The 24,044-nt window shown below is 44.5% G+C and overlaps 2 protein-coding genes and 1 long non-coding RNA gene across 4 annotated transcripts; 1 reads left to right on the top strand and 2 right to left on the bottom strand.

Moving 5' to 3' along the window:
• Positions 1 to 1,319: 1,319 nt before the first annotated feature.
• On the bottom strand, positions 1,320 to 2,364 carry LOC110017029. Its single transcript, XR_002875282.1, has 3 exons — positions 2,315 to 2,364; positions 1,434 to 1,614; positions 1,320 to 1,361 (listed from the first exon to the last, which is right to left on the bottom strand). It is a non-coding gene; the product is annotated as an uncharacterized LOC110017029 (long non-coding RNA).
• A 969-nt stretch (positions 2,365 to 3,333) lies between these two features.
• Positions 3,334 to 5,769, top strand: LOC101166829 (tripartite motif-containing protein 16-like). The gene has a single exon (XM_004079601.4). It carries the CDS (start codon positions 3,510 to 3,512, stop codon positions 5,199 to 5,201), a length of 1,692 nt encoding a protein of 563 aa, XP_004079649.3. The 5' UTR covers positions 3,334 to 3,509; the 3' UTR covers positions 5,202 to 5,769.
• Positions 5,770 to 9,008: 3,239 nt separating this feature from the next.
• Positions 9,009 to 23,994, bottom strand: LOC101157603 (type II inositol 3,4-bisphosphate 4-phosphatase). 2 transcript variants are annotated; one of them, XM_023966094.1, is made up of 13 exons: positions 23,727 to 23,980; positions 23,528 to 23,636; positions 23,290 to 23,455; positions 23,039 to 23,218; positions 22,827 to 22,971; positions 22,547 to 22,749; positions 22,324 to 22,447; positions 21,464 to 21,590; positions 21,249 to 21,389; positions 13,617 to 13,714; positions 13,438 to 13,535; positions 10,659 to 10,813; positions 9,009 to 9,380 (listed from the first exon to the last, which is right to left on the bottom strand). In XM_023966094.1, the coding sequence occupies exons 1-13, from the start codon at positions 23,752 to 23,754 to the stop codon at positions 9,260 to 9,262; spliced, it is 1,695 nt and encodes a 564-aa protein (XP_023821862.1). In that variant the 5' UTR covers positions 23,755 to 23,980; the 3' UTR covers positions 9,009 to 9,259. The 2 variants fall into 2 exon arrangements, with proteins under 2 accessions (XP_023821862.1, XP_023821861.1); XM_023966093.1 differs by lacking the exon at positions 9,009 to 9,380 and adding an exon at positions 9,450 to 10,491 and having other exon boundaries at positions 23,727 to 23,994.
• Between the last annotated feature and the right edge of the window lie 50 nt (positions 23,995 to 24,044).

The following is a 24,044-nucleotide window of genomic DNA, read 5'->3' as shown; positions in this document are numbered from 1 at the left end:
CCGCTGAACGATTTACGGGCTCTTGCGAGGAGGCATTTTTTTTCTGTAGTTTTCTCTTCCACCTTACTGAAAATAGCTTTATATATGAATCTGTCCGTGTTCCTGTTGGCAATAATTCAACCGTTTTTCATGGGATCAAACCAAAAACAAGCAGATATGCAGCATCACAGGACGGCAAGGACAAGCAGACGTCTCAGAAGATTTCCTCTAGATGCCCCTGGCCAGACATGAACAACTTGTGAGTTAAACTTAAAAGTTTTTTTATTAGTTCAATTTAAGCATTTGTCACTAATTGTGCTCAAGGTTACACAGTCTGCTGGGTAAGAGTTTAACATTCTTTTTCAACACTGGATTATGAGTTGTATAGTCTAACTACATGAAACACTTGTGAGATCAAAGTTTAGTATTTTTTATTCAGAGTCAAACCATATCACTTGTTTTAAACAAAAATACTTTAATTTTTAAATATTTATATAAAAATCCAAAAACCCAGCCAAAAAAAACCACAAGATTTTCCAGCATTTATAAAAACGTCATAAACTAAAATGTAAGACATCAGAATAAAATGAAACATTCAAAAAAATCAGATTTATTTTTCTATTTCACAAGTTCTTCCACGTCTCTACTGCTTTGCCAACATAAAGGTGTCTGTCGTGGCCTTTCACGCTGACGCTCAGTCCGACACAAAACCAGACCGGCAGACCCGTAGATCGGTTGACCCGCAGGACCATTGAGCATCTGGTGGAGCAGCTTCGGGTTCCTCACACTCTAGGGGGGGGGCACAGGAGACTGAGGCCCTGGTGTTTCTTTTCTGGCTGGCGTGTGGCACATCATACAGTGTGGTAGCCAGGGCCTTTGACATGCCACGGTCCACTTTAAGTGACGTTGTCCACAGGACGGCAGCCCGCATCCTCCAGCTGATGAGCAGGGTCACCCAGCATCCAGTGGGAATGAACTGCCATTAGTCACCTCTGGTTTTATAGCAGCTCGCTGAGTCTTCCACCTTCCAAAAGGTCGTGGGGAGCATTGATGGCTGCCACTGAAGAATAAAGCCCCTAAAAGAAAAAGCAGCTTGTTATTTTAACAGGAAGCTTTTTTATTCCATTCAACTTCAGGCTGTATGTGACTCTAAGCCAAATTTATAGATATTTTTGTTGGGAATCAAGGATCAGTCCACAGTTCACAGGTTCTACGTAAAAGCCCAATTTATGTAAATAAAACATTACCCACCTGAAGGATCCTTTTGGGTGATGGTGGGTATCCCTGCATTGCTCATCCCATCACGCTGCTGACACCCTACAGGGAACCCATGAGGAATGCGGTTCAGGCCCGTTACAACCAGCACCACGCCAAGGCATGCTCTGTGGTGGAGAGAGGATTTGGCAAATGAGGAGGAGAGCAATATTTCTGGGGGCACTGGAAGTAAAACCAACCTTTGCAATGAAAATCATTGCCTGCAGTTCAGTTCTGCACAATCTGTGCATCAGAGAAGGGGACTGCTGGGAGCAACAGATGTTGAGCCACACCAGGAACCAGTAGGACGGGTAAAGTGGCGTCCGTCTGCGAGGACAGATCTCCGCTTTCCTTTCAGCTCCAACTGTGACACACAGGACTCTAGAAGACCAGGATTAATGTTAACATATATAAAATAAATGTTAACATATAAAACGAAATTGTAAATATGTACATCTGATATTTATACGAAAATCCTTTTGAGATTGTTAAAAATGGCTCAGATTTAAATAATACATGTAAATAATTCATTTTTGTTCATGCATTTATTAAACAAATTACAAAAACAACGACGACGTTACATTTTGTGAACAATATTTTAAACTCAGGTAAGCTTAACAGACTCTCCTGTCACTCTTTGTCCCTTCTTGCTCTCTCCTCCTCTCCTCTTTCAACAACAACCTTTACCCCAACATGACGATTACAGTTTAATGATAAATAAATACAAATCTGATCAAGTGTCTCTCACTCCATCCGGCACGTGCTTGACTGAAAACAAACAGGCTTTCTTCATCCACAGATGGATCCTCGTCTGTCCCTACACATATAAACACATTTTAAAAATGTGTTAATAACTTATGACTACGTTTAGAACTCACTGCTTTTTGATGTACTATCAACAGCGTTTGTTTTTAGCCTTCGATGCTAATTCGCGCTAGCGTTAGCTTTAGCATTACCGAAATTGATGAGCTTCAAAACAATGTAGATAGTCGATTGAGTAATATAACATATTAAACACATCATCTTACGTATTTACAAATATATTTTACAACATATACAAGATACTTTTAAATATACTTACATTTTTAAGTCCTCTTTCTAGCGCAACCGTCCGCCATCTTTGAATAATTCAAACGCAGTGTATTGTGGGTCACACGCAATGCTTTCTGGTATGAACGCAGTGCATTCTGGGCAATATTCGCCGATTGAGTGAGCATCGATCCACACTGGTTTTTCGTAGAGAATTCTGGGAAATTTCTAGTGCACATGATTTTTGAACTGTAGATTCGGACAGCACTACAAAATGGCGACCGCACTATATAGTGCACTATATAGGGGTTAGGGCAGTAATTCGGACACAGCCAGAGTCATTGAATGGTGGAAGGAACATAGAAAACTACCAAACACACAGCCTTATATATAAAAAGAAACAGACACTTGCCTCGTGGTTTTTAGGAATCATGGGAAATCATGGCACCATTCATTCCTCATGGGAACAAAATACAAAAATATTCATATAAAATAAAAATAGTTTTTGGCACCAACTTTAAGGGTGAAATACTTTTGTAGGATAAAATACTCTGAATGCTCTGCGACACGTTTCAAACTCAAGGCCCGTGTGCCATGTCATTTTATGTGGTCCACGAGAGCATAAAAGTTTTTCATTTCTTAAAATAAAACTAAAAATTGGTGTTTATTTATTCATATCTAGGGGGAATTTGACTTGAAATATCGGATTGGGCAACATTAGGACTTAAACACTGTCCATATAACCTAACCTGACAGAATCAATGTAAAAGGATTTATGCTAGAATAACAAGCAAATATAGTTTACTATGCAACTGTAATTGTCACTTCAAAAAGTTATAATGAATAAATGAGTTATTTAACATTAAGAAGTAGTTATTTTTATTCTTCATTACATTTAGTTACATGTATAAGTTATATCTGGCCCTTTGAGGACAGACACTATACTGATGTGGCCCTCAGTGAAAATGAGTTTGACACCCCCGATATAAGCAATCAAACAATGAAATGATTTACAGTATTGTTAAAGAAAGTGAACTGTAGCCTTCAGAAGACTTTACAACAAATAAACTGAGACTCGTTTTCAGACATGCTGACAATTCCAGACTCTTATCTTGACTACTTCCTGCTCCGTCAAACCCTGACACATTGTTTTTACAGGGATCCATGTTCTATAAACACCATAGCTAAACGTTTGAAGGTGGGTGTGGCTCCAATGCAATTGCTTGGACCAAAGTTCATCATTCCAGATGCGATATCAAAGACTCTCCCCAGTTCGTTGTTTCAGAGCCGAAATGGCACAGCGAGGTCTTCTCCTGGACCAAGAGAACTTATCTTGTTCTATATGTCTGGATGTTCTGAAGGAACCAGTGACTGTTCCCTGTGGACACAGCTACTGCATGGACTGTATCAAGACCCACTGGGATGAAGACGATCAGAGGGGAAACCACAGCTGTCCTCAGTGCAGGAAGACCTTCTTTCTCAGGCCGGTTCTGGAGAAAAACATCATGTTAGCAGAGTTAGTGGAGGAGCTGAAGAAGACTGAACTCAGATCTGATCTCTGCTACGCTGGACCTGAAGACGTGTCCTGTGACGTCTGCTCTGGGAGGAAGATGAAAGCCGTCAAGTCCTGTCTGGACTGTCTGGCTTCTTACTGTGAGGAACATCTCCAACCTCACTCTGTTGCTCCAGCTTTACAGAAACACAAGCTGGTCGACCCGTCCAGGAATCTACAGCAGAACATCTGCTCTCTGCATGATGAGGTGATGAAGATCTACTGTCGTACTGATCAGCAGAACATCTGTTATCTCTGTCTGATGGACGAACACAAAGGTCATGAGACGGTTTCAGCAGCAACAGAAAGAATGGAGAAGCAGAAGAAGCTCCAAGAGACTCGACAACAAATCCAGCAGAAGATCCAGGACTGTGAACAAGCTGTGAAGAAGCTTCAGCAGGAGGTGGAGGACATCAACACTGCTGCTGACAAATCAGTGGAGGACAGTGAGGAGATCTTCTCTGAGATGATCCGTCTCCTCCAGAACAGAAGCTCTGAGGTGAAGCAGCAGATCAGATCCCAGCAGGACGATGAAGTGAATCGAGTCCTGGATCTTCAGGAGAAGCTGGAGCAGGAGATCAGAGATCTGAAGAGCAAAGACAGAGAGATGGAGCAGCTCTCTCACACAGAGGACCACAGCCAGTGCCTGCACAGATACCCCTCACTGTCTGCACTCAGTGAGTCCACACACTCATCCAGCTTCCACCTTAGTCCTCTGAGGTACTTTGAGGAGGTGACAGCAGCTGTGGCAGACACCAGAGACAAACTACAGGAGCTCCTGAGGGACAGCTGGACAAACATCACCCTGACTGTGGATGTGTTACCACCAAAACCAGAACCAAAGACCAGGGAGGACTTTTTGAAATATTCAAGAGACGTCACACTGGATCCAAACACAGCAAACGTGCATCTGTCATTATCTGAAGGGAACCGAAAAGCAGAAGTGATGAAACAAAAACTTTATTATTCCAGACATCCAGACAGATTTACTGTTTGTCCTCAAGTTCTGAGCAGAGAACGTCTGACTGGACGCTGTTACTGGGAGGTGGAGTGGGGAGGACAAGCACTTTATGTAACAGTCGCTTACAAAGACACACCCAGATCAGGTGACTGCTTATTTGGATGGAACGACAGATCCTGGGCACTGTACTACGGGATCAACGTTTACCAATTCTGCTGCAACAAAGTGCTTACTCCCCTCTCGGGTCCCAGTTCCACCAGGGTTGGGGTGTACCTGGACCACGGAGCAGGTGTTCTGGCCTTCTACAGCGTCTCTGAAACCATGACTCTTCTACACAGAGTCCAGACCACCTTCACTCAGCCGCTCCACGCCGGATTCAGGTTTTTCTCTGCTGGAGATTCTGCTGAATTGATCAAACTGAAATAGACTGAGGTTCTTAGTTTTATTGAGAACTCACTATTGCCGTCCATGTGTTGATGTCTTGTTGGTGCTTGAGTTTGTTTGTTGGGAACTATTTTAGAATGGGTGGTTGAGAACAAGTTAAATGGGAATGGTTTGAAAACCAAGTCTAATTGTTGTTGGGCTAAAAGCATTCTGTCAGAAAAGACAAAAAGTTAAATATTTTGTTACTTAATTTGGCAAAGACATTTGACCGTAGAATGTACAATTGTGCTGTTGTTTGGTTAAGTGCAGCCAAAAACAACCTTATCAAACTTCAGGTGGTACAGAAAGGGCAGCTAGACTGGTACTGGCTGGTCCTTTTAGACAATTATCAACTGGATGCATCAAAGTCTGTCATTGATGAAAGTCTATGACAGACGTGTGTTTAGTTTAGTTCTGTCTGTACACAAAATCTGGACAATGTCCAGACCTTTGAGCTTGCTTTAAAATGTAATGCCCACTTGTAGAAGACATGATTTTAACACAAGAAGAGGCTCAAATGTTAGTTTTACCCTTACTTTGTCTCAGAAATGGCAATAAATGGTTACAGCAATAAATGTATGCTGATGACTTTGTCATTTTTAGCCCATACAGTGCTGGGATGCAAAAACTTTTAAAAGTTTGCTCTGACTATGGCGGAGAGTTTGATATTAATTATAATCCTTCTAAAAGCAAAATAATGATTTTTAGGACCAAATACGACAGAAAGGTGAACCTCCCTATAGTTTTCTTTTTGTATGTTCTGTTTGACTGTCTTCTTTCATGGACAGCATCTGAGTCAGAAATAAAGTGTGAATTTAGCAGTTTAAAGCTAAACGTAAGAAGTCAATCATACCTTAAATTATATAACTGGTTTCTCTTTTGCCTCTTTTGTTTCTTTAACCTTTTGAATTTACATACCTGTAAAGAAAATGGCGATGTGTTGACACATTTACTCAAAATTCTTGTAGTAACGTATGTGTTGTTAGAAGTGGACTCTAGGGTCTTTACACTGGTAAAAACCCACAGGAATTCTCACATAAACTCTCTCTTGGTCAGTCATAAAACACTTTGATTCATCTAATCTAACTTTTACATTTATTGATATGTCAGAAGAAATTGTTCTGCTTTGATCCATGAAGTCTGTAAACAATAATTCTGTCAAACATCAATCAGATCCTGGTTTGCTCTTTAAATGTACAGAAAATGATAACAGGAATAAAACCAAGCAAGAATCTGTGAAAATTGAATCTGTGTGTGATGTTTCTGAGCCAGATTCAGTCAGTGGACTTTACTGATTCAGTGACTGAATAGAACAGAAGTGACGTAGTAAAATCCAATGTTAACTAGGCCTACTAAAAGTCAAAAGGAAAGTTGGAAACACAGTAAAACAAGGATCAACTAGAAGCTCTTCTGAATAAAAACATCTTGACCTGGGATTTAAGACACTCAACAGAGTCAATCTGACGCAGCAAGTATTCAAGCCAGTGCCAAAGACGAGGAGCGACTGCTAAAAAAGGACAGATCTCTAATTTTAAAGCAGAATGCTTAAGGGATGCTGGCTGTAAAACCTCACATTTCTGGAGGTTCAGTTATTACCACTAAAGTTCTGCTCTTCCAGGTTTGGGGGTCATATCTCCAAATGCTCCAGTACCTTGCCTTCACCCCCCACGTCTTTTCCAGCTCCTCTGTGAGTTCTTGATGTTTTCCTAGTACCTCACAGTGAAGTATAACCAAAGGGTCCCGTGGTATGGAGGAGGCAGACCTTCAGAAAGTTCAGGAATAACATTTATATATGGCTGATGTTATTTGCACATATTTAAGTGCGACCAAGATGCACATTGCTGCATTTCAGTCATACAACTCATGCAATAGAAAATATTTAATTTCACATTCTTCGTTTGGCATAAGGCTCCGTACAATTCTATGAGATAAGATTTCCATAAAACGTTAGGGTAATATAACTACCCCAAACGGAGCTCACAGGTGAAAGCCGGGGAGGAGGGTGGGGCGACGAACGCAGCACTTGCGGTAAAGGGAGAGAATGAACAACTTGCACACCTGGACTTAAATAGGACGCTGAACAGGTGAGTTGATTAACTGAACCGCCCTAGGGGAGTAACCGAGTAAAACACTGCTAGAGTAGTCTGCCTGAAAGGCGACTAAGGTCGCTCATTAACTAGATATATTTTAGGTGCGTTCAAGGCTAAATTTTTTTGGTTGCACATATCAACCTAACCATATTTCTGTCTGCAGCCTGGCTCTTGTTTTTAGAATGACTTCCTTAAACCTGCTCTACTTCCGAGGACAGCTGTAGCCTTCCTGGTTACTTCTTTATGGTTACATTTTGCCAATGAAAAGTCAAGGTACTTGTATGATTTTCAACCCCTAAATCCTAAGGGCCCCTAAAGGGCTGTGCCCCTTGTTCCCAGCCTGACTTTTACAAATGAGATAATTCATTTATTTATTTTTATTATTTATTTTTCATTACATTTAGATACATGTATAAGTTATATCCGACCCTTTGAGGACAGCCACGATGCTGATGTGGCCCTCAGTGAAAATGAGTTTGACACCCCTGGACTAGTAAGTGTAGGTGGTGTTAGGACACTGTATGACACCATCAACGGTACGTCATGAGGGCGTGCAACTTCCATTATCCTCAGAAATACATCACAATCCACTGACCACACGCATAGCAAATTTCATGATGTCCCTTGAGGTGCTCAAATAACCTACAAGGGAACTGCAAGACACATCTGCACTCCCCTTAAGATGCCACTCCTTTCTTGGACCCTTCACGGACTGGACAACCCAAAAACCTGCAACACCCATAGGGGTACATGCAATTAAGGCCTCACCTTAGCATAACATTTGATGGGAATCGGTTGATGCAACTATTGAAGATTTATGCGCTTGGCTGAGTTGGCCTTCAAATTCACCTTTCACAGTTTTGGCTAGTTATCAAAGAAGAATCTTGGTGTTAAGTTCAAGAACAATAACTCCTGGATCAATGAGTGATGAAGTGAGTCATAAATTCTGGTTACCAGTCTAGGCAATACAGAGGTTGGTTTGTCTGCTTTCTCTTTCAACTCCTGGAACATTCTAAGCACTTCTTTTCTATGAACGTCACATGTTTTGATTAATATGCCCCATAACTCACCTCAGCTGTCAAGAGCTCCACATACCAGAGGCAGGCTATTGGCAGAATTTGGAAAGGACTCGAACCTTTTTGAGATTTGTTGGAATTTTTTTAGAATTTTCCACTTTGTCAGCAGTTAACCGTTGGTTCTGTCTATTTGCAGTCCAGATAGTTGGAGCCTGGTGGTTTTTTAGTTCATGGTTTGTGAGGCTCTAGCTGGGATGTTTCCCATTGCAATTGTTTCTGGATCCGTCCGTGAGATGCTACCGTCCATCAGCTGCTGAAACAGTGTGGGATGTCTTCTACCAGCCTTGCTAGCCCAGTTTGGTGTCATTGTTCTGTGAGTGAACTTTGGTTGGATCAGTTCAGGACACCTCCATGTGCTCATTGTACATTTTCAAGTTGTGTGACTCCACACTCAACAGCTGAGGGTTTTTTTCGGCTTCCAGTTACTTTATGTTGCAGTTTAATTTTTTTTTTGGTTTTTCCAGCTCCAAATGGTCTGGCTCCATCATACCTATACGAGCTTCTGCAGCCAAACGATCCAGGCAGAAGTTTAGGGTTTTCTAATCATCTTTTCAGGATCAACATTTTCTCAAACTGGACTCAAATCCTGAGGTGATGGAGCATTTCCAGTAGCTCCACCTATAGCTTATGAAGCAAACTCCACATTTTCAAGTTTTAAAGCTTCACTTTACTGGCTTTCAGACTCGGTCAAACATTTATCTTCTGTAAGTATACTTTTATTTTTGTGTTTTTATAGCATTGTTGCTTTTATTATTCTAATCGGATTGTTTTTCTGTCTTTGTTTCATGATGTTTTCCTATTTCTACGGCGGTGATTGTCTTTCTTACTGTACAGAACTTAAAAATGTGGTAAATAAATAAATTAAAGTGATATCATGACGCAAAAGTCTGCAAAATCATCCGTAGCTGCCGTCTGGAGGCCTGTAGAGTTTGGGGAAGGTGAGGAGCTGAACGGCGCTGAATGCAAACCTCCGGTTGCCCACATTCTTCTGCACGTTATCCATCCTGCAGCCGTTCCTGCACACAGGCAGCATCGCACAAATACACAGTTTTTGAGACACAAACTTTAACGAACTCTAAAGAAAATGGCTTAAAATAATAAAGAGACTGCTTCTTTGTATGTATCCAATGATGAACATTTTTAATGTTTGTAAAAAGTTGTCTAAACTTTAAGTCATGACCAGATTTGCCGAAAAAGCGTTGGAGGTTTAGAGAACAACAGAAGAACAAATATGGAAAATAAGCAAAGAGAAGAAACAAATGGGAAGAAATGTTGCAAAAAAAAGCAAAATCAGAGTTTTACTCACATTTATCACATCAAATGTAGAATTCTGTTTTTTTTTTTAAATATTCTAGATTAAATAAGTTATGGTTTCACTGGGGCAGCATGTGAACAAAATAAGATGAGTTGTCTCTGGTTACAATGTTCACCATCATCATCTAAAATGTTGACAATTGACTGTATATGAGAACTGGACCGAATGGCCCCTCCCACTCAGAATAAAATAAATATCCGATCCCGGACCAGGATGCAACATCCGATTCTGATTTGATTGGATGGAGAAATTCCTAACCGCTAGCTGTAACTTTGCATGAGCTGGAATTTCTTTTCCTTTTCTCCCTCCATGTTGGTCCTTTGGTGGTCACAGTAAAGGACCTATAGAGAGTTTTTACACCCGTGTATCCCTGGAAGGTCCCACATGGTCATTTTCATCTTTTTGTGTAGAAGTAAACCCGAAGCTCACTGAAGTTTTCTAATAAGGACATTCGTCTAGTTGTTCCTCAAGCAGCTGGCAGTTGTCCTTCAACCAGAGGGTTGCTGGTTGAACTCTTGAGCTCTTGTCAGTCGCACAAACATCAGTGTCATCGGTAAGGTCCAGTGTCTCCAGTCTACTGGTATTTAGCCAGCAGAATCACCAAGCTGAAGATGAGCCAAAGAACCAGCAAGTGGGAGGTCACCAGGAGGAAGGCCACCGGGTAAAGGTGCCGTCTGGGCGCCTTGGGGGCCAAACACAGAGGCGGCCAGGAGCCCTGGAGACCAGAGGGCTGCTCGCCCGGATCTAAGCCAGAAAGAGTGAACCCTGAGTGGGCGTAGCAGCCCAGCATCTGCCCCCAGGACAGACGAGATCTGGAGGAGCGTATGCATGCAAGTGAGAAACGAGGAGACAGAGAAAGGAAACAAATGAAGAAAGAAAGCCAAACATCAAACTGAAGGAACGGGAGGACGAAGCAAAGGATGCAGACAACGAAGAGGAGGAGGAGGATGGAGGCACACGAGCAGAAACAGAGACCCACCTCCTCATGCAGTCCAGGGAGGTGCTGAAGTGCTGCTGGCTGAGGGAGTGGTGCTCTCTCAGGATCTGACACTGCTCCAGAGTCACCGACATCGCCGTGCGGTCCTTCGCGCTCTTACAGCTCGTCAGACGCACACCGTTCACCGAGCGACACACCTGCATAAAAAACACATACTGACTAACCCCAAACTCCACAAACCATCAGGATATGTCAGAGGGTTTAGTTAAAATCCTCATTTCATGTGAATTCTTTACGACGGCTTGAGCTCCAACAGATTCTGACGTGGTTTTGTGCAGATTTGCACCACTTCACGTCAGTCAAATCCACTTTCTGTGCTTCAGAATCTGTTGGAGTCGTGTTCATTGTAATTACGGTAGTTGAAAGAATGTCACTGCTGGAGCTAAAGCTCTGGTGTTAAAAGGTTACACCAGGGTCGAACTGAGATCAGGAAAGGATTGGGATGACTGTAATAAAAATCTTCAAGAATAAGCCAAGAGGGCGTCCTAAACATACAAATACGGTTTTCCTGCAGAAACTCTTCTTAAATCTGCAGAATAAACTCGTTTCTTTCAGTGCTTTTATTTTAAAACAATTTCCCATGGTAGTACTTTATGTAAAACACTTAATCCAGGTTTTACAAAAAAAAAGGTTCATGAAAGTAAATACATTTTTGTGTGTGTTCATTACAAAGGATGAGTATTTTAAAGATTAAATGTTTCTCTCACAGGAAGTACATTGAGAACCTTTTTAACACTAAAAATGACTTCACCAAAGATGAACCTGCTAGACAAGCCTTCCATGAGGATCAGCCATCATGGCTTCAACATGAGCTGCAGCCATTGCAGACTAAGGTAAAGCCTCAGTCACATCCTCCTGAATGAGGGGTTGAACCGCTTAGGGTCTGTGGGTTTTTGGATTGGCTCTGCGGAGGGTCATAGAGAGGAGCGGCGGCCTCTCAAGGGGCGTACAGATGTGTCATGCTGTTCCCTTAAGGCTCATAGAACCACGTAAATGGAACGTACCATTGTTGTGTGTTTGATAAGTACATGGTGAAGTATTCCTAAGGATAATGGAAGTTACACACATTATGATGGATGGATATGGTGTCCTCACGCTACTACACTCAAGTCGTTAGTCCTTCTAGTTGCACGGGTCTTGGTGTAAAATGACGAGGCGGGGCAACTCTGGTGAACTTTGCTCCAGACATTTTCTTTTCACAGCTCTATTCCGATACATGAAGGATTTAGTGTCATAAAATTCCAGCCAGGCACAAACCGCGAACAGTAATTTATCCTCCATGATCAATTTTCAAACACTTGGTATTTCCGTGAATTGAAAGAGACGCCATCCATACGTCAAAGTTCAACTAGTTTAACTTTCAATGTGCGTTCAACGGCCGCATGTTTTCTACTTAGAGCCCAGAAAACTTGGAAACTTGCGTAGCGACGCATGTCCATGAGAGTTTTGAACGTGGAAGTGTGAAACACACATATACACATGTTTACATTGACTTTTCATTGGAAGTGGTCGCTTGAACGTCCATTTCCGAGCTCGGTGTGAACGTAGCACAAGAGGAAGGCTGCATGCGAGGAGCGCGCTCCATAAGGGCAGTCGTGTGCAGGCGAACTGGCAGCCGTCTTCACAGACATTTGTAACACCTCCCTGAAGTCCTGCCGCATCCCGGCCTGCTTCAAGCTGGCCACCATAGTCCCTGTCCCCAAGAAGCCCCGCATAACAACTACAGGCCTGTGGCACTTACGTCTGTAGTCATGAAGTCATTCGAGCGCCTGGTCTTCCCCCCCACCACAAGTCCTTCACTTCCCCCCTACTGGACCCTCTGCAGGTTGATAGCGTCGCCTACAGACCTGTTGGCTCTGTAGGCGACGCTATCAACCTGGCCCTACACTTCACCCTCCAGCATCTGGACTCCCTGGGAACCTTTGCTAGGATCCTGTTCGTGAACTTCAGCTCAGCGTTCAACACCATCCTCCCCTCTCTGCTCCAGGAAAAGCTCCTCCAGCTCAAAGTGCCTGACTCCACCTGCTGGTGGATCAATGAAATCCCAACGGACCGGAGGCAGTGTGTGCGGCTGGGGAAGAATGTCTCCACCACCCAATCTATCAGCACAGGATCTCCACAGGACTGTGTACTTTCTCCTCTGCTCTTCTCCCTGTTCACCAACTGCTGCACCTCCAGCCATGACTCTGTTAAACTGATCAAGTTTGCAGATGACACCACCCTCATTGGGCTCATCTCTAACGATGATGAGTCTGCCTACAGGAGGGAGGTGGACCAGCTGGTGTCGTGGTGCAGCATCAACAACCTGGAGCCTTCTGCAGCCTCCCTGCAGACTCTTCTCACCCTGGACATTTACTTGAACGCCTCCCTTCAGGCAGGAGGCTAAGGTCCATCAGGACCAGAACCTCGAGACATAAGAACAGTTTCTTTCCTTCTGCAGTCAGACTCAAGAACACTTTTTAACTCCTCCCCCCTCAAACCTTTTCACCTATTTGTCCAGTCACCAGTCTACTACCTGCACCTTGATCATCCTCAGTTTGCACTGTTTGCACAATTCATTTCTATTTATTGTTCTGACCATTCTCATTTTATTTTATTTTATTTAGTTTACTGTTGTTCATTTTTCCTATTCTTAATTGTTTTATGACGCACATTAGCACTGGAGCAAATTCCTATTCTGTGAAACTGCTCCTCCTGTTCAGTGAAAATGGCAATAAACAATAAACTTGAATCCTTGATTAAGGCCTGCAGCATCACTGACCGACGCTGCGATCCACAGAACCTCCACGTTCTTCCGTTTCTTGGCCTCCAGGCTCCGATCCAGAGACGACAAAGACTCTGACAGCGACTGGATACCAGCTGAGGAGAGAAGCTGCTGCAGTCAAGCGGTAGAACCGGAGGTTTTCTCTCTTTTCTGAATCTCAGAAACACTGGCCTTACCCGTATGAGGCAGAGCGTCCCTCAATGCGTCGCAGTAAGCTCTGAGACGCTCGCAGCTCTGCAGATTCACACTCTCCTGCAGTGAACTGTCTCCAAACCTGTCAGAAAACAGCCACAGTCATTTCTGCAGGACTAGAAAATGAAAATAAGAGTTCAGACTGAAGAGGTTGTTTCATTAACCGCAGACACAAAACAGAATCAAAGAGATTTTTGCCTAAAAGCTCCTTTAGAAGTGTTGCTGTTTGACTTAAACACAACATAAATTTACATGTAATGCCTCAGACTATAAAAAATAATTTACTGATTACGATGCGCACTGAAGACGGAAGACTTTTAAAGGTCTAAATCTTTTCTGTCTTTAACATGAGCCTCAACCCCAACTAGTGAGAATAATCGGATTTCTTAAGAAGTCAGCTTGAAATAAATGGATGAATTCAGATTATTTAAATATTTTTTAATCATCTATTCATTTTCAATAGATTTTGTATTTTAAAAACTGTAGCTAAATTTCATTTTATTTTAAAAATACTCAAGTCCTCATTTTCATAACTCCCTCTAACCACAAGGGGGTGCTAAAAACTTCATTTTCACAGTTAGTCCACTTTGCTTGTCCTCTCCGGAGGCTCACCTGAACCCAGGTGCAGATCAAACAAGAAAGCTGTTTCTCAAGAGGTCAAAGGTCAATTCGTTCTAAACTAACTGGTGCAGTTCTCTTAAGTGCGAACATATTTAGCCAACCACAGAGTGGAGGGGGTGCCAATCCGTCTATGCACTGATGGTCATGATCTGGGGTGGACTCCAGGATGGACCAGGTTCACCCCCCCCCCCCCCCCACACACACACATACACACACCTCTCCCGTGTATAGAAAGCATCAAATATTTAGAATAGCTTGAAACAAGTGAGTCAGAGGCAAACTGCTGAAGACCCCACCCCGCCCCCATCAATTTCCTGTTTACGTCTTCGCACTCGAGAACACAGAGAAGAAGAAACTTCCTGTTTTTTGTCAGAATAGTTGATGCAAAGTGAAGTTCTTTAACTGCCCTCACTATCACTTCTAAACAGGGATTCTTCTGAGCTGATGTGAAAACTGCATTCTATAAGCTTTTATTTTGAAAAAGGGGTTGTTTCTGAGGTTACCAAAATAAAAAGATGCATAACACGTTTAGATATTTTGCTCAAATGTTTCATAATGAAATAAAAAGGTGTATTTTTTCCAGTATGAATACATGTGTGCTGTGAAATATCTGACTTTATTCTGTAGATCTGGAGACAGCAAAGAGGAGGGGGGAGGGGCTTAAATATTTGTTCTTTTTCAGGTTTTTGTTACATTACTAAACATTTGCTTTACAAAATCAAAGTCAACTTTATTGTCAATTCTTCACATGTGCATCACATACAATGAATCGAAATTCCGTTTCTTACTCTCTCGTCTGTTCAGGAGAAGAAAAATAAAAACAAAGTATACGTTTAAAATAAGATGAATAAGTAAAAAGAAAGAAAAAGATACAATTTACAATATACAACATAGGCAATTTGCTATAAAAGTGCGAGTGCACTTATGGCAGTGTCTCAAGGCAGCGGGGGGGGGGGGGGGTTCGTTTGAGCACTGTTCATGGGGGGATATGGGTGGTGGGTAGGTGGAGAGGGGAGAGGGTGTTTAGCATCCTGATGGCCTGGTGAGTGAAACTGTTTCTGAGTCTAGTCCTGTACCTCCTCCCCGAGGGCAGAAGGCTGAACGGGTTGTGTGCAGGGTGGTGTGTGTCCTTGATTATTGTTAGTGCTTTGCGGGTGAGGCGGGTGATGTATAATTCCTGCAGGGAGGGGAGTGGTGTTCCAATGATTCTCCTGGCTGTGTTGACTATGCGCTGCAGGGCTTTCCTGTTGCTGTGTGTACAGCTGCCCCCCCACACAGTGATGCAGCTGGAGAGGATGCTCTCGATGGTTCCTCTGTAGAATGTGGTCATGATGGCTGGTGAAGCACCTGATCTTTTTAGTTTCCGCAGGAAGTAGAGACGTTGTTGACCTTTCTTTGCCAATGATGTGGTGTGGGCCAGTGGCGGTTCTACACGAACTTACTCCCTGGGCGAGTAACCCCACAGCCCCCCCCCCGCACACATACAAAATTTGACAACATCCTGTTGTGTTCCCTATCTTCTATTTAGCCATTTTACACAAAAAATGCATGAATTTTCTAGACTCGTATTACAGGGGGGTCAAACTCAGTCACACAGTTAAAAACACGCTTAAGGTTTGGGCCGGTTCATTTACTGAACACACTAAAGCTAAACTTTTAAACCTTTTAAACTGAACTTTTTGAACATAAATATGAATAAAAACAGGAACACAAGTTAAACCTTAGATAACTTGTAATATTTTTCTCTCCATATAAATATATTCTGTCAAAATTATACAAATATGAACATGCTGCAGGACAAAAAAACAAAGAAAGCCTGGAAATATTAATAAGAAATAACAAATCAAATATTTCCGTTTTTTTTGCTCTTTTATCATTTTTTAGAGCATTTTTTTAGAGCTGGACTCCTGCTTCATTTTTAGCAATAATTTCTTAATGTGTGACGTCCTGTGTGTATCTTTGTGAAACATATCAGAGGGATTAGATCTAAAAAATAAAACTTATTGTGATTAATATGTTTAGGTCTTATAAAACATTAAAGACTAAATCATAGAACTCATCAGTGGGATTACTCCAAAAATATTTGGCATTTCCCTAAATTTGTGCAACACCAACAGTAGAAACCCTCCAAAAAAACTCAATCCATAAAAAATGGTCTGCGCTCACCACCCCTGTTACGGTTTCTGTTTCTCTGCCCTTGTAGTTTGTTTCCTTTTTGTTCTGGCATGTTTTGAGTTTAACTTCCTGTCTTATTTTGTAGGTTTTCCTGTTTCGTTTTTGTTGTGAGTTTTACTTTGGTTCCCCATCCTTCCTGATTGTGTTCACCTGTGTCTCGGTTGTCTGTATGTATATAAGACTTGTCATTCCCTTCCTCCTGGGCTGGTCCATAGTATGTTAGTCAGTATGTTAGTCTGCTCTCCCCGTTTCGAGTGTTTAGTGTTTCGAGTTTCTAGCCTGCCGTCTGCAGTGGTTTTGGTTTTGTGTCCTTAGTTTTGTTTATTAAAGCCCCCGTTCCCCTGCAACCTCCTGCCTCCTCTCGCTCTCTGCGCCTGGGTGTTTCCTCCCTTCTCCCCCCGTAACAACCCCTCCCCCTCCCCTTCCCTCTTACACACGCGGCTCCGTCTCTATGACGGGAGGCGCAGCTGCGGCTCAGAGTTGATGGTCAGATAGAAAAAGACTCCCAATCACCTGTTAGTGTGATTCAGCCAGCTACCGGCGAGTTGCGCCCCCCTCTCGAGTTTTTTGACTTATGTTCCAAAGACTACCGCAAAGAGGTGTGGCCGCAAGCATCTTGCAGCAGAGGGCGGTGGTCACGTGCGCGTCGGGTCTGCTGTGTCGGAGCAAGTAATTGTGGGATATAATCCCCATTGCCTGCTTTTGTCGAAATTTGGTTGAGCACGGGTGTTTGTTCTGCCTAATTCTTTTTCATGTGCCTGTTTTACGTTGTTTCACTCTGAGTTATTTCATCTTTTTTTTTTTTGCACCATAAGTGTGAAGAGGAAACAGGATTAAGACATTCTTAAGAGTCTGATGTGTCAAATTTAAAGTGTTAAGTGTCGGCAGCTGAAGCAATTTCAAATTAAAAGCGCAAAGTTGCCTCTTTGAATATAGTAGTACATTGTAACGCCTATGAAGTGCCGCCCTGGGCGACCGCCCACATCGCCCATATCAAAAACCGCCACTGGTGTGGGCGGTCCAGGAGAGGTCCTCACTGATGTGTACCCCCAGGAATTTTGTGCTGCTCACTCTCTCCACAGCAGTACCATCAATTATCAGTGGCAGGTGTTGAGTGTTGCCCCTCTGGAAGTTGACAACAATCTCCTTTGTCTTGCCGACATTTAGTAGTAGGTTATTGTCTCTGCACCATTTTGTCAGCAGATCCACCTCTTCCCTGTAGTTGGTCTCATCGCCCTTGGTGATGAGACCCACCAGGGTTGTGTCGTCTGCAAATTTCACAAGGTGGTTTGTGCTGTGGGTTGTTGTGCAGTCATGTGTCAGCAGGGTGAAGAGCAGCGGACTAAGCACACAGCCTTGGGGTGCCCCGGTGTTGTGAATGATTGTGTTTGAGGTGTTGTTGCCGGCTCGTGCTGTTTGTGGTCTTTGGCTGAGGAAGTCAGCCAGTTGCAGATGGGGGTGTTAACACCCGGCTTGTCCATTTTACAAATGAGTTGCTGTGGTATTATTGTGTTAAATGCGGAGCTGAAGTCTATGAACAGCATTCTCACATATGCGTCCTTTTTGTCTATGGCTACGTTCACACTGCAGGGCTTAATGCTCAATTCGGATTTTTTGAAAAAATCCGAATTGTTTGCTAGACCGTTCACATTTCCAAGTAAATCCGAACTTTTGTGATCTCCAGTGTGACTGTGACACGACCCAAACGAGACCCGCATGCGCAGAAGCCAGAAGAATACTCAACGGTGAACGACGTCACTTGTTGTTTGCGGAGCAGACCTTAACAATGGATGTCAACAACAGTGTTGTGAAAAGCGGAGCTCTTTTTGTAATATTAAATTTATTTTCACAAAGGAGCAGCACAATTACAATCTTCTCATTTTAAGAAGGCAATGGAGTCGGGATCGTCTGTACCCACTGTAGTGGAAGAGGAATGTGTATGTGTTGGGGCCGCGCCCCCGCGTGTGTGTATGTGTGCAAGCGCGTGCCACGATAGAGAATAGGGGGGGGGGGGCAGTGTGGGCGCGCATTCATGTTGTGTGTTACGGAGGACGGTAATAAAAGAAGGTTTCCCCCAAAATAAATGCTATGGACTCTTTATTAACCCGTTCTGGAGAATCTAAGGATCAGAACAGGGAGGAGGAGGAGGATCGCCTCGGGTCCCCCGCGCTTCTGACCACGGTCGAAAGGGGAGAAAGAAAGTCATCGCGGGAAAGGTTCAACACCACGCTCTGCCATTTAGCTGGAATTTTTTTCAAAAACCGCCCAGTTGCGATCAGAGCCCTGGAGTTTGGCCTGAAAAGAGCGATCAGCCCAAATATTAATCCAATCAGTGACCTCCCTTCCCTTCCACTGACGGGTCTCAGCAGCGTCGTCCACCATGGTTGATGTTTACGTTCTCGTTTCCGCCTACTTCAACGCAAAATGATGACGTTTGTTGCGTGTCGATGACGTACAGTTCGGAATCAAGTCGCCTGGCCGGTCAGACGGCAGTCGCAATTGAAAAGAACGGCTACAATTCGGAATCAGGACGGCAAATCCACAGGGCCTGGGTCACAATTGAAAAGATCGGATCTGTGTCATTCAGACTGTCATGAAAAGATCGGAATTGGGCCGCTTAGGGGCAAAAAATTCGGAATTGGGTCGTTTCAGCCTGCAGTGTGAACGTAGCCTAAGTGGGTGAGAGCTGGATGGAGAGCAGAACAAATGGCGTCCTCTGTCGATCGTTTGGGTCGGTATGCAAACTGAAGGGGGTCCAGGGTGGGGGGAAGGGTGGATTTGATGTGTGACATGACTAGCCGTTCAAAGCACTTCATGATGATGGACGTTAGTGCTATGGGGCGGTAGTCATTGAAGCAGGATGGTGATGGTTTCTTTGGCACAGGGATGATAGTTGTAGCTTTGAAGCATGATGGGACGATGGCTTGCTCCAAGGAGATGTTAAAGATGTCTGTGAAGACATCCTTTAGCTCTTCTGCGCAGTCCTTCAGCACACGGCCTGGGATATTGTCTGGACCCGCTGCTTTCCGTGGGTTGATGGTGGAGAGTGTCCTCTTCACGCTGGCAGTTGTCAGGTGCAGAGTTTGATCCTGGGGGGAAGGGGGCGTTTTCTGTGGGTGTGTGCTGTTTAGTCCTTCAAAGCGTGAAAAGAAGCTGTTCAGGTTGTTGAGAAGGGGGGTGTTCTCACAGCTCTGCGGTGCAGGCTTGTAGTCTGTGATGGCCTGGATGCCCTGCCACAGGCTCCGTGCATCTCTGCTGTCGTTGAAGTGGGAAGAGACTTTGTGCATATAGTCCTTTTTTGCTTTCCTGATGCCCCGGGACAGGTTGGCTCTTGCTGTTCTTAGGCCAGCTTCATCCCCTGCTCTGAAGGCCTTGTCTCTGGCTCTCAGTAGCCCTTTGACTTCCCCTGTCAGCCAGGGCTTCTGGTTGGCTCGAATGATGATGCTTTTTGTGTGTGTCACATCATCGATGCACTTTGTGATGTAGGAGGTTACTGTGTCTGTGTACTCCTCGATGTCTGTCAAGTTGTTGTAGGTGGCAGTTTGTTTAAACATTTCCCAGTCTGTTGTTTCAAAGCAGTCCTGAAGGGCAGAGGATGCACTCTCTGGCCACACTCTTATTTTCTTCAAGACAGGTTTTGCAAGTTTCACCCTTTGTCTGTATGCAGGCGTTAGCATGACACTGAGGTGGTCTGATGTTCCGATGTGGGGGAGGGGGGTTGCTCTGTAAGCTTTTTTGTGAGGAGTGTAAACAAGGTCCAGTATGTTGTTTCCTCTTGTTGGAAAGTGCACATGCTGATGAAATTTTGGTAGGACTGTTTTGAGATCAGCGTGGTTGAAGTTTCCGGCGAGAATGATGAAGCCATCTGGATGTGCTGTTTGTTGTTCACCAATGGCCTGGAATAGTTCATTTATTTTGTTGGTTGTCGGGGGGATGTATACTGCCAGTAATAAAATCGCAGTGAACTCCCTCGGCAGGTAGAAAGGACGACACTTCAGGATCATGAACTCCGCCCGCGGTGAACAGTGTTTGCTCACCAGCTGAGCGTCCCGGCACCATGCGTCAAGAATGTAAACACAGACCCCGCCGCCGCGTGTTTTTCCTCCGTCTACGATGTCTCTGTCCGCCCGATAGCACGTTAGTTGTTCCAGTTGCATGGCAGAGTCGGGAATGTTGTTTAGCCATGTTTCCGTGAAGATGAACACACAGCAGTTACTCGTTGTCCGGTTTGCTGATCGGAGTAGACGAACATCATCCATCTTGCTGTCCAGGGACCTCACGTTAGCCAGAAGTATAGATGGTATGGCTGGACGAGTTGGGTTAGCTGCCAGTCGGGCTTTGATACCTCCACGATGTCCCCTCTTCCTTGTCCTTGCGCACCGTTTTCGGTGCGACCTTCCTGGGGTGGGCGCGGCTGGTGAGTTCCGTGTAGAGGTTTCTGGCTGGCGTAGTAATCCCAGCTCTTCCAGCATCTCTGGTTTAGTGTCCAAAACATCACATATTTTGCTGTTTCTAATTTCCAGCAGTCTCTGTCGACTGTACTTGTGTTTCGTTGTAGCATCAAAAAGCATCGATAGAACAAAAAAGGAATAAGAAATATAAAAAATAAGATAAGCAAAACGAAAATAAACACAGACACGCGCACTGAGAGAGCAAGGGGCCGCTGCGACTGCTCGCGCCGCACCCAGGACCTTTTTGTGACTTATTTAGAAAAATGACAGCATTAATTATGTCATCCCTCAAAACAGAAACTGGAACTCAGGGTTCGGCTGGGAATCAGGTTTGGGTTTTCTTCGTGTCAAATATCGGTGTTCGTTTACCTCTCAGCCACACTCTGTTGCTGGTTGATTCCAATGTTGAACAGAATGGATTCAACTCGTATCAAACATCCAGCTTTTAGTTCCTCCAGCAACGAACTGAAGGTTTCCGGCGGCAACGGGACTTCGACCACAAAACATCCCCTGGTTGGACGAGATCACATTCTATGCTGAAGGGTAAATCCACGAGCCTGAACAGCAACTTTCTTTGTACTCACCATGTTCCTCTGAGAATCGGCAGCAGATCCTTCAGCTGGTCCGTTTTAGCCTCCGTGACTTTGAAAACCACGCTCCTCAGGTCGGCCACGCCCACTTCCATGTCCTCTAGCATCCCTACCTCCTCACCTGACACACAAACGCACCACAGACGACTTCAACTCTTTGAAATTTGACTTTAGAAAAACTCAAAGTGTAGCATTTCAGTGCAAAGCTGCTTTTGTCCACTTCAGGATCCACTGCAAATGCTTTAAACGCATAAATGGTTGACAAGATTTGGAAAAGTTAAGGGTCCTCTCGTTAAGTTTTTTGGGATATTTTAAAAGAAAATTGCTATTTTCTCTCTGTGTAAAATAAAAAAATCTGTTTCTAAAGAAGGGACAACTGTTCCGTTTGGCATTTAAGTTTGTTTGGCACCACGGCGCCGTCACCACATACCAACCTAACGGACTTGATGCTGTTGCATCTGCGATGAAAACAAATCCAGAGGAAAGGTCGCTGTGGCTTTATCCCCTCAAACTCACTGTCTTTTTTCTTCTGTCCACTACTCATACTTGAGACTTCAACTGGGTCAGAACCTTGTCCAGGACCCTGATTGGAGTTGCATCTGTCCGTCTCTCGCTTCTGTCTCTGCCACCCGTAGATGACAGCAGTAAATCTGTTGTCTCATTGTGTATTATCATCCATCGGCTGCAGCGTCACTCACACGGAGTTTTACATTACTTTGTTACTCACTTTACTACACAACAGACACTCGACAACAGCATTCTATTTAGTGGTTTGGGTCATTTTCCATGAAACACCTGACCATGGTACTCTAGAGAGCCACTGGTTAAAAATCAACGTAAACCATGTTGAGTACCGTAGGTGCTCAGCAGGCCTTCAAACTGAACCAGGATTCCCACAGAGAGAAGCTGCCGCTGAAACTCAGGATCCTCTAGACCGCCATACAGCTTCAACACGAAGCCACACACCACCGCCGACAGCTGCGACACAGACAGAACTCTCTGTTACTCTACAAACCTTCAAGAAAAACACATTTGATAAAAGAAATCACTGAGGAGAAGGGAGGAAGGCTTCGTTACCGCCTGACTGAAGACGGCATGCCGTCTGTGCAGCATCTTTGCAGGTCCATGAGTCATGGTGGCACCCACCGCCTCCTGCAGGACCACGAAGGTCATGGCGGTCCGAGCCTTCGCCACCGCCTCGCGCACACAATCTCTGAGGGTGATCACCAGTGGGAGCAGCTGCTCCTGCCAAGAGAACTCAGAGGAGGAGCAGGGAGACGCTGGAAAGCAAAATTCACACGGCCTCTACACCTCCATCCAGAAAACCCTGAGTCCAAAACTTGAGCGGATGTCCCACCGGTATTGTAGGATTTTGAGTCTTCTGAGTTGTCCTGCCGCTCCGCTGGCGGCTGCTCCTGTAGATGGGGCTCCCGTCCCAGCAAGCGGTCAACCATGGCAATGATGCAGTTCAGGCTTTTGGCCACGTTGGTCCACGTGAGGTCCTACGCAAACACGCACGTGAAAAACTGCAACACTCGTCCAAAACGGCTCACGAGTGCTCAGACTTACCCAGTCCTCCTCGTTGTACTCCACCTCCGGCCGACCCTCTGGATCAGGTGGGGACCCCTCACACAGCAGCCCGTTGCTGTGGGCGTGGCTGCCACTGCAGTGGGAGGCCCGCTCACAGTGGATGGCCAGCAGGGCGCTTTTGACCAACTCATCTTTCAGAGCGTGGACAAACCGATTAACCTGATTGGGAGCAGACACAGAATCGTGTGTGTGAATGACTGTCGTCTCCTGAGGTTTTGCTGATTCCTCACCTGCTGGGAAAGGCCGTCCAGGACCTGCAACAGCTCTGAGGCTCTGGGCTCCAGGGAGATGGAGAGCAGCTCCTCTGCCAGCCCGAAGATCAGAGGCTGCAGGTGGGAGACGCTGACCAGCAGGTCCCTGGCTCTGAAGCTTTCATCCCGGGAATAGGAGGTAGATCTGCAGAGGGACAGGAGGTCAGTCCCAAAGATCCTGGAAGGGATCAAACCAACAACCATCTGTGGAGGATACCTGTTCCTGTGGCGACTGTGCTTACTGACTAGCCTCTTCAGCCCTCCATGCTTGAAGCCGTAATGGTGGTCAGCTGGAGCGCCAAACGTGATGACCTCATACCAAACACCTGGAGAAGATCAGCCGTCAGCTCAACCAAAAACAGAAAAACCAGAGGAAGGCTGTGAAGGCTGAAAATAGGAGCACTTCCTGGATCTACCTGCACTTCCTGAGCTGGTGACCTCCATTCTCTGGGAATGAAGGTTGGTTGGAACAAACTGAAGGTGTCTGTCAGATTTACTGAGGCTGGACTTGAAACAAGAAGAGGCTGTTTTGAAAAGAAAATGTTCCAGATGAATCAAGAAAGGACATTAATGGTGTCATATTCCAGGAATGAAGGGACTTCACATTTTAACAGGAGAAAAACTATGGTGGAAATAATCCATCAGTGCTGGAAATTATTCCCATTTTAATACATTTTAATAAAGTACTTGAAAGACTTTCTCAACAGTGTAATTCCAATGGATTTCTTGACCTT

This window comes from Oryzias latipes, chromosome 18 (genome assembly GCF_002234675.1).
Source record: "Oryzias latipes chromosome 18, ASM223467v1".
Classification (NCBI taxonomy): Eukaryota; Metazoa; Chordata; class Actinopteri; order Beloniformes; family Adrianichthyidae; genus Oryzias; species Oryzias latipes.
The sequence above is the reverse complement of the archived record's forward strand: the minus strand, read 5'-3'. Positions and strand labels throughout refer to the sequence as shown.